The 10,528-nt window shown below is 35.3% G+C and overlaps 1 protein-coding gene across 1 annotated transcript in view; it reads left to right on the forward strand.

Moving 5' to 3' along the window:
* The first annotated feature begins 6,403 nt into the window (after positions 1-6,403).
* Positions 6,404-10,528, forward strand: part of LOC107595643 (zinc transporter ZIP11) — a 94,887-nt gene continuing 90,762 nt past the window's right edge. The window contains exons 1-3 of the mRNA XM_016286123.1: positions 6,404-6,478; positions 7,570-7,682; positions 8,477-8,515. Coding sequence (XP_016141609.1) covers positions 7,575-7,682; positions 8,477-8,515 — 147 coding nt within the window. The 5' untranslated portion in view covers positions 6,404-6,478; positions 7,570-7,574. The remainder of the gene's footprint in view (positions 6,479-7,569; positions 7,683-8,476; positions 8,516-10,528) is intronic.

Genomic DNA, 10,528 nt, shown 5'->3' on the forward strand with positions numbered 1-10,528 from the left:
TTTCAAGAAAAGGGCAACAGTGAGAGGAAATCCATTGTTTTCAAGCTGACAAAGTAGCAATGGGAAGATCTGACAGGGTTGTTAGGACGGCGTGTGGTTGAAGGAGAGAGGATTATGCATTAGTGATGAGAAAGCAAAGCATTTCCGTGTTTCTTTAACTTTGGGCACTTTTATGTCCCAGTTGCTGATTTTTATTTAAAACAGATTTCAACTTTTTTTCTTTTTGTTATGTGAAGGTTTCATTAAAACTGTATTGGAAACTTTTTACCATGCCTTCGTCATTTATTTTTTATACTTTTCAACTTGCATTTATATATTTGAATGTTTTAGCTTATCCCAGGCAAACATTTATTAATCTGAAATGTGTAAATGTAAATTTTGTTGAATTATTTAAAGTGCCCCTATTATGGATTTCTGAAAATGGCCTTTCATGCAGTGTGTACACCGCTTAAGTGAATGAAAACATCCTGCAAAGTTTTAAATCTGAACGTGCACCGTGTATAAAGTTTCTCAAAAGAAAGAGTCGACTCTGAATCATTGAAATGAGTCGTTTTTAAAACGAATCCCATGTTGACGTCAACATGAAACATTTGCATATTGCTGTACACAAAGCAGCACTGTGTTCACAAACACTGCTTTTTCAGGCATTACAGGCGAGATGACATGAAAATGAGAACAATCACCACAGATTAGTGTCACGCAGAGGAGGGGTTTGGAAAAATGAATCGCTAAACGAATAATTTGGGAGTCGTTGAGCAAATAAGGTAAAAATAAATGCATATTATAAGACAATGAAAGTGTTTTGTGACCTTGCGTGCATGTCAATCTGTTGTTGGGGACTCCCAAAACCAATATATGAACCTTTCATTACCCATAATAGGTGCACTTTAAATGATGTGAAATATTAGAATATTAATAGTTTTTATTTAAGATACATAAAATGGTAAAAAAAATTTCCAATTAATGCCATTTTATTCCAAAAATGTCCGTATCGCGCCTGTTTACATAGAAAAACAGTTTGAAAGGAGTGCAGCCGGGTCTATCATGACTTTATTCACTGATAAGTAAACCTAATGAGACATTATTTGTTAAGAGAAACATGTTTAATCTTCAAATACCAAGCTTTGGACACTAGGCTAATCGGAAAACCGCATCGCAACGCCACTGGATCAATTAAAACGAGTGAGTGTTCATTTAACATTTCCATTGTTCACAATGTCTGTAAGTATAAAAGCTAAATAGACTACATCCTTCCTTAGCTTTTTAAGAACATGTTTGATTGTCAGAGAGTCGTTAAGAAATTGGTTTGAGTCACATCAGCTTTTTATTGTCAATTTGTTGTTTAGAAGATGAATGCAAAATGAGGCAGTTTGTTACTTGTGTAGTTTTAATAAACTGCATATGGCTCTTGAATAAGTGTCTCGGGATAACTAAACTATTCATTATTTTCCTGATATGTCACAAACCTATACATTATAGGCCTGCACCGGACATGTGATGCCCAAGGGTCCAATTAAGAGCTTTTGTCAGTGCATGCAGTGATAACTACTGATGATAGATGATTATAGTCAAATAGCCAAGCTAGGAGTTTAAAAGGATGTTTTCTGAGGCGCAAAGCCAAAGGTTGGGGAACGATAAATGAAACCTTTTAGACAGTCCGGGTCATCAGTGACAGACAAGTGACGGCTGAACTAGCGGTTTTGTTGTTTAAAAATGGTCAAATGTAGTGTTAACTAGAGTATGTTGAACTATCAACTGGATATATAATGGCAGGGTTAAAGTGAAAAGTTTCTGGACAGGAATGACTCAAAAATACAGAACCAGGACTGTGAATCAAATTAAATTTGTCAACATGCATTTAAATTAGAGTTGCTAATACTAATAATAAAAAAAATTATATTTGCTATATTCTTATGTCATGCGAGTTATTTCATTTGTATTTCATATTTTTAATACTGATTCGGAGTTAGTAATTTTCTTATGACACAATATAGATGCTGCCCTTTGGTCAGAGTAATGAGGGACGTGATCCCATAACCTCCTGAGAGATGTTATTTAAAATTGTTTTGGTACATAATGTGCGTGAGAGCTATTGCTAACCTTCTAATTTTATATCAAAAATTTTTTTTGTGTGTGTGGAAGATTTGATGAGCTTAGATCGCGTCTGTTTTATGTCAGAGGTATACATTTTTGACAATCGTCATGAAAACAAATTCGTCATGGAGCCATGGGATACACGTCTTTGACATTTGCACATGGGAATGAAGCATTTTAAGTGTTCTAAGTATACTGTCTCCCACCAAGTCCTGTCTAATAGATGTATGCATATTTATTTACTTATTTTTAACAGGATGACAGGCAACAATGGTCATTTTAAGAAAAGTGTGAGTATGCATTTATGCATGTATACATGTTCGTACCCTTATTTTGATGAGAAAAGTTTTATGCTATACCAGGTTCCCCTTTAGTCATGAATACTGAATAAGGAAAGGTATGTTATAGGCTTGTATTGCACCTAAAACTGCTGCAAAAAACAACACGTTTATAGCATTTCAAATGTAGGCCAGATGTGAGACAAAGAAGTGTTGTGGACCATTTTCTTAAGCATTTCTCAGTTGCAAGCCTTCAAGCTGTCAAAATATAAAAACAAACCTGAGTCAAACTAAAAAGTAGATGATAGATTTGTTTTTTATCTGCAAGTGGTTATACATTTCTACATTTGAAGCAGAAACTGCTCAAATTGAATGCACGTTTGTTTCTCCTTAAACTTTAATCTGAAAACTTGTTCTTTTGAGGAACTTCAACTTCTCGGAAACCAGTTCGTTTGTAGTCCTTGGAGGAGAAGATCAGCTGTATTAGATCTTGATGAAATTTCAAAAATGGTTTGTGTAGTCGTCGCAGGAGAAGTTCAAATGTGATAGATCTTGACAAAATTTCTGGTCAAAAATGGTTTGGAGTCCTTGCAGGAGAAGTTTTAATTAAATATTGTAACTTGCTGAAATTTTTGGAAAAATATGGTTTGTAATCCTTGCAGAAGTTCAAATGTATTTGAACTTGCCAAAATTTCTGGAAGAAAATGGTTTGTAGTCCTTGCAGAAGTTCAGTCGTATTAGAACTTGACTAATGTTCTGGTCAAAAACAGTTTGTAGTCCTTGCAAGTTCACATGTATCAGATCTTGCCAAAATTTGTTCTTGATCTCCACAGGTTTGCATCCACCTTGTCCTTGAAGCTACAAGACGGCCATGGTGACGCTGAAAGCATCGAAGTCCTCCCGAATGTAGATGTTGTTTATTGCAGCGCTGTCCAGATCTACGATCGACACGTTGTCGTAAAACATTCTCAAAGGTTTCGAGGTTTCCATTTCTGGTCAGAAACCAGTTCGTTTGTAGTTCTTGGAGGAGAAGATCAGCTGTATTAGATCTTGATGAAATTTCAAAAATGGTTTGTGTAGTCGTCGCAGGAGAAGTTCAAATGTGATAGATCTTGACAAAATTTCTGGTCAAAAATGGTTTGGAGTCCTTGCAGGAGAAGTTTTAATTAAATATTGTAACTTGCTGAAATTTTGGGAAAAATATGGTTTGTAATCCTTGCAGAAGTTCAAATGTATTTGAACTTGCCAAAATTTCTGGAAGAAAATGGTTTGTAGTCCTTGCAGAAGTTCAGTCGTATTAGAACTTGACTAATGTTCTGGTCAAAAACAGTTTGTAGTCCTTGCAAGTTCACATGTATCAGATCTTGCCAAAATTTGTTCTTGATCTCCACAGGTTTGCATCCACCTTGTCCTTGAAGCTGGTTTATTTTCCCATCTCGAGAACTTCCCCAGTTGGTCTTTGAAGATATTTCAGCATAAGCTTGGAGGAAAAACAAGCTTCACCCAAAAGTCCTGATTGGTAGGATATTTGTTGAAAGATCTAGACTCCAAAGCAGAAATCTAGTGGGTGTTTGACCCTCCTAGTGAGATCTTATATATCCCCCCAGCAGCGCCCAGTGTGTGTGTGTGTGTGTGTGTGTCTAAAGTCATCCGTTGACTCCGATAAGCTGCGCCGGCTCGTTCCAATCCGCCGTTAAGAGGTTTCCAGGGTGCCATCTGTTACAATACTTTTGTTTTCATAACTAAACACCCTTGTCAGAAGGTCCATCCAGCCTCTTTCTTTCACACTCCCTTGCTCTCATTTTCCTCCTTCTCTCCACCCCTCTGTTTCCTCCCTTTCCTCGCAGTTCAGTGGGGGGTCAATCCGAGCCGATCAACCCCCAACTTCCCCTCTGGGCCACCCACTTTCCAAATACGTCCCCAAAGGATGAGTGATGAATCTGGCCTGTCTCCCTCTGCTTGTTTTAATGTGCTGCGTTCCCCCCTTCAGTGTTTATATTTCTCGCCGATTGTTGGTCAGTGCATCATTTATCACGTACAAGGCCTCGGTGGGTGGAAGCGGTTGCAGATAAAAGGGCAAGAGTAATGAGCGATCACCTTAGTCCTGTTCCTCCTCTGACATGCATAGTTGGAATGCCACAATTCTCACAGTGAGCTTCCCAGGATAGCAGTAACTGAGGGAGGTGATGCTTATATAGTGGGCTATATACTCACCTCACTGACAAGCACAGTTTTGGTAGTAGATATGTCTTTATGCAATATGCAGATTGTTTTGGAGATTTTCGCTCTACTCCCAATTCCATGAAATCATTCCTAGAATTTGCAACTTTCCATTGGCGTGTTACTGTAAACGTAGAAATGCTTTGAGCTTATTTAGAGGTTTAAAGGGCCTCGGGTGACTTGAGGACAGGTATCCAGAGCTCTCCAATAAATCAGTCGGCATTTGGTTTCACTCTTCTGGGCTTGAGTTTTCTTGCATCTCTTAACAAGGAACATACCGGTTTTACAAATAGCATGCTTTGGTTTCTAAGAATTGTAACTGTTTGGGAAAGAAGAACTAGGATATGATTCACGTTTCCTCCAAAAACCTTTTAATGCGTGTTTCTGGTCTCATCTGTGCATCTCTTTGTTCCTTTGTCTTTCATTTGCATGTGTCTTCTTTAATTAGTTCCATTATTTCTGTTTTCAGTTTTACTGAAATTATTCCCCTTTTGTCTTTCATCTCTGTTCTCTGATCTAATTTCTTATGGCTTATCGTTCATCTTAAGCCGAATTACAAATCTCAAATGCACATGGCCTCAGTGAATCACCTGTGAAGTTCAGTGATGCTTTATTTTTTTCCCCATTTTTCCCATTTTTCTGGTAACAGTTCCTAAAGAGAAATCCAGCATAATCTATCTGCCACAATAAAAATAATATAGGCATGTTCTATGTGACGGAAGTCGTTTTAATATTTCAGTTTGTGGTCCTATTTTAAAAACGTCAAACTTCAACGAACAGCCCTGATTCTCAAAGACGAACATACATCAGATATGCTTCGTGTCATGAAAGAAACCACAGTCTGCTCACCGTAAAGGAGACCAGAAGCAGCACAGGATACATCACCAGATGCATTTCTAAGAAAGCCGTCCTTATCAAACAAGACATTAGAGCAAATAAATGAGAAAAGAGATGAGAGATAAAATGAGAGAGCAAATATAAAGGAGCTAATTAAAGAATGCACATGACAAAGATAAAAAGATAACGGACTAGAGATAAGAAAAGGTTGATTAGAGAAATAATGCAATATAAAAAGTATTACATTTTATAATTGTATCATGAACGGGGTTCAAACTCAGGTCACTTGAATATAAAGCAGCGTGAAAGTATCAGAGCTCATGCTATTACCTATACAGAATAATACAGTCAGGGGCGCAGGGAATAATGAAAAAAAATATAAAATTAAAATTCATAAAATTGAAATTAATAATTCAATAATTGTATTATTATTTAATTTTATTTATAATAATTATTAGGCTATTTATATATTATTATTTTAATTTTATTTATAATTTTTTTATTTGATTTATTATTCTGTTCTTAGTATTATTATTATTCTGTATAGACTAGCTGAACTTTTAAATTTTTTTAACTTTTAAACAATGTTCACTCAGAAACTGCTACCGAGTGAAAAGACTGCAATAGTATTTTATTACAAAACGTACGCAAATAATCGATTTTTTTATGTTATCATTATGTTTTGCAGTATATGCAGCAGCAGGTCACCATATCAAGAAGTACATTATATTTATAATTTGTATGTATTTATAATTATTTATTTTTATTATTTATTATTTTCTCCTAATAAGTTTCCAAATGCTTCCAGATTAATTTTGCATGGAGAAAAAGATATAACTAGTGAAGTTTCTTTCTAATCTATTAAAGTTCACAACATTCTTCATGCGCTAACCTGTTGGAACGTAGCTGACGCGGTCCCTTTAAATCGCCGGTGCGTGTGAAACGAACCAATAGGAGCTCGAGGGGGGCGGGGCTTCGGCAGTAACACAGACACGTGTACACAGGGAAGCAGGAAGTGAAGCTGTTCAGTTGGTGTCTGTAAACAAACAGTAAGTACTAACTTATTCAGTAGTGTGTTGTGTGTTCCGCGGCAGAAAAATGAATGAAATCAAGCGCAAAAAAGCACAAATCTGTTAGCGACGCGTTTATTTTGTGTTTCTGAAATACTGGAATGTTTAAATGCAACAGAAATTGACGATGGGCAAGCTTTGCAGGAGTCTTTCACTCTGTTATTTCATTAAATAGCGCTGCATTTGCTTTATTTGATCATTTATGAGTGATTCAGCTGCTAATAAACACTGTTTCGATAGCAAGGAACTGCAGTACTAGTTAATAGGTTTAATTGTTTGATTAATGCATAATGACAGATGTTGCACTCACTCAGAACTGACAGATAGTTCACATATGTTGTGACCCTGGAGCACAAAACCAGTCATAAGGGTCAATTTTTGGAAATTGTGATTTGTGCATAATCTGAAAGCTGAATACATCTTTCCATTGATGTATGGTTTGTTAGGATCGGACAATATTTGGCTGAGATACAACTATTTGAAAATCTGGAATCTGAGGGTGCATTAAAAAAAAAATCTAAATATTGAGAAAATCATCTTTAAAGTTGTTCAAATGAAGTTCTTAGCAATGCATATTACTAATCAAAAATTAAGTTTTGATATATTTACGGTAGGAAATGTACAAAATATCTTCAAGGAACATGATCTTTACTTAATATCCTAATGATTTTTGAAGTTCTTAGCAATGCATATTACTAATCAAACATTAAGTTTTGATATATTTACGGTAGGACATTTACAAAATATCTTCATGGAACATGATCTTTACTTAATATCCTAATGATTTTTGGCATAAAAGAGAAATGTATAATTGTGACCCATACAATGTATTGTTGGCTATTGCTACAAATATCCCCCAGCGACTTAACACTGCTTTTGTGCTGCAGGGACACAAATGTGGCAGAGTAATTCTGAACTATATACGGTGAGCTTGTCATTAAGTGAACCACCTGTAAATAAACATAATGGTTTTAATGCACAGAGCTCAGTGTTTGCAGATATCCTGGATAAACAGGATTTGGTTCACACGCACGTCTGTGTGAGGAATAAACTGTGTTTGATTTGCACAGGCACCATGATTGCAGGCGTCAGTCCTGTGCTTCAGGCCCTGCTGGGGACCCTGTTCACCTGGGGCCTCACCGCAGCTGGAGCCGCTCTCGTCTTCGTCTTCTCCAGCGGACAGGTGAGACGGGTTACTTCAGCTGGATTACATCAGTCAGTGTTTCAATATAGAGAGACACTTAAAGAGATTCTGTCATTATATGCATCATGTGCACAGAAGAAGATATTATGCAGAATGCACGTGACTCTTTTCCATATAATGAAAGCTAAAGGGATAGTTGCTGGTAGACTTGCATAGTATTTATTTTCCACACTATAAAAGTTCTGATTTTTATTTTGAGATGAGTCAAGGGGAATGAAACGTGTGCAGATTTTAGTGTATAACTGTAATTTTATTAGTAAACAACTATAAAAATGCGGTGGTAAAAACTTGGTTAAGTAAGTTCTCTTACTGTATAAAGTAAAAAATGTTATCTAGCAGCATATTTCATGTAATTTTAGAGTAAAATACTGTTAAGTGTAAGATTTTTGGAAGTGAAAAAGAATGTTACCTTATAATTTACAGTAAAAAACTGTCAAAGCTCGCATTTGATGTTTTTTTTAAATAAAGATAAGTAATGATGCTTTTTCTTAGTTTGTGGATAACACTTATGTGCTTTAGGATTTTATTTAACATTATGTTGTTAAATGAATATTTATTGCATTATTTTAGTGTTGCGTGTTTTGTATTTCACTGAAGGTTGGTATATTAACATTATATCAGTTAACAAAATATACAAGTTCTACTGTAAATTTAAGTTCAGTCTGTAAAACTGTTGGTACTGTATTGTTATGGAAAATTTCTGGCAACCACGGCTGTCAGTTATTATTATTTATTTTTTATTTTACAGTGAATCTTTCTTTTTTTCCTCACAGAAGCGGGTCTTGGATGGCAGTCTGGGATTTGCTGCAGGGGTAAGAAACCCTCAACCCTTTTTTTTTAACCTTCCTTCTTTGCTTTATATATCTATCATTTCTTCCCCTTTTTGCCGTACGTTCTCATGGTGTGCTTGCATCACATCTCTTTCTCTTTACACAATGAAATATTCATTCAGTGAGGGCAGGCAGGAGCACGTTATGTGCTTTATTGTTCTGGAAAACGGTCAGTAAGGCTAAAAAAAGAGAATGTTTTTTTGTTGTTGTTTTAAAAAAAAAATCAGTGATCCAGAGTTATTTACACTGTCCAGTTTTGATTATCTGCAGTGTTTGAATGCAACACCAGGTTTGCCGAATCCTTATCAAATGTTCAGAAACATCAGTTCGCCTGAAGGGCTGTGAAAAATTGTCTTGCATTGAAGACGGAAAAATATAATTTCCATGATATCAAATATGCATGTTTTGTAGATTGGAATTGAAAATCCAGCAAACTAATAAAGGGTTTAAATGTTTTTTTTCAGCCCCCATGTTCCAGACATTTGAGTCATTATAAGTTCGTACATAATGAGAACTTATATAATGATACTCAATCCTCAGTCGTCTAGCATAATTTTATTGCTCTGCTCGGGGTGCAGAGATCGACAGTGTTTCAACATTTAAATATGTTTGTACTTGACGACAGTTTACCTTTTAAAGAGCATACTGAGCTACAAAACTGAATAAGAATTATATATTTTTGGTTGCTAATTAGAAACGAGTTGCTCCTACTTTTCTAGACTTCCGTGACATTTTATTCAGGTATGCTGGTGTTTGATCTTGGCAGATGCTTCATAGTTTACCATGGTGTGATTAAAGTAATTACTGTGTGTAGCTCGTTGTAATCTGTATGCAGATGGTAAATGACTCTCTCTTGGCAGTTTCATTGGTTCAACTTTGTAAAATCAGTTTCTTGCTTTCATATTTTGCAGGTTATGCTAATATTCAATCAAATTCGTATTAGAGCCTAGTCTACTTTCAGTTAGTCAGGTCCCAAATATGATGACTGAGTTTGGAAAGAAGGCTTTTGCTTCTTCTTAGAATAATCTTCATAAAATGTTGGAATTTAAAGACCTTCTACCTTTAAGTACTGTAAAGTCAAACACTTTAAATTTCTACTTTGGCATGTGCCAGTGTTTGTTTATTTATTTATATGGTAATCTAATCACATCCAAAATAAAGGTTTTGTTTACATAATATATGTGTGTGTACTGTGTATATTTATTATGTATTTATAAATACACACGCATGCATGTACATATTTGAGAAAAATAGGTTATGTTTCTTTATTAAATATTTATTTATAATATAAATTGTATGAATATAAATAGAGACATGTAAATACATGTAAACATTTTCAAAATATATACTGTATGTGTGTGTATTTATACATATACATAATAAATATACACAGAACACGCACACATATTATGCCAACAAAAACTTTTATTTTTCATTTAATTTATTTAATTTTAATTTGTGTATTTAGCAGATGCTTTTATCCAAAGCGACTTACAGTGCATTCAGGCTATACATTTTTTACCAGTATGTGTGTTCCCTGAGAACTGAACCCACGACCTTTTGCGCTGCTAACGCAATGCTCTACCACTGAGCGATCACCTACAATTTGTAGAACAACATTGGTTTATTTTTTAATGAATCGCTTTTCATTATAAACGTTCATTTGTTGGGTTACTTTCTGGATTTGGAGAAAGTATTTCAGTTAGAGGCAAACTAATATATATATATATATATATATATATATATATATATAGGGAGGTTTAGGTGTAGGGCAATAGAAAATATGGTTTGTACATTATAAAAACCATTACACCTATGAAGAGTCCCTACAAGGATTGTTAAACAGACTGTGTGTGTGTGTGTGTGTGTGTGTGTATGTATGTATGTATGTGTGTGTGTGTGTGTGTATGTATGTGTGTCTGTGTGTGTGTGTGTGTGTGTGTGTGTGTGTGTATGTATGTGTGTGTGTATGTATGTATGTATGTATGTGTGTGT

This window comes from Sinocyclocheilus grahami, unplaced genomic scaffold (genome assembly GCF_001515645.1).
Source record: "Sinocyclocheilus grahami isolate Dianchi unplaced genomic scaffold, SAMN03320097.WGS_v1.1 scaffold206.1, whole genome shotgun sequence".
In the NCBI taxonomy this organism is placed as follows: Eukaryota; Metazoa; Chordata; class Actinopteri; order Cypriniformes; family Cyprinidae; genus Sinocyclocheilus; species Sinocyclocheilus grahami.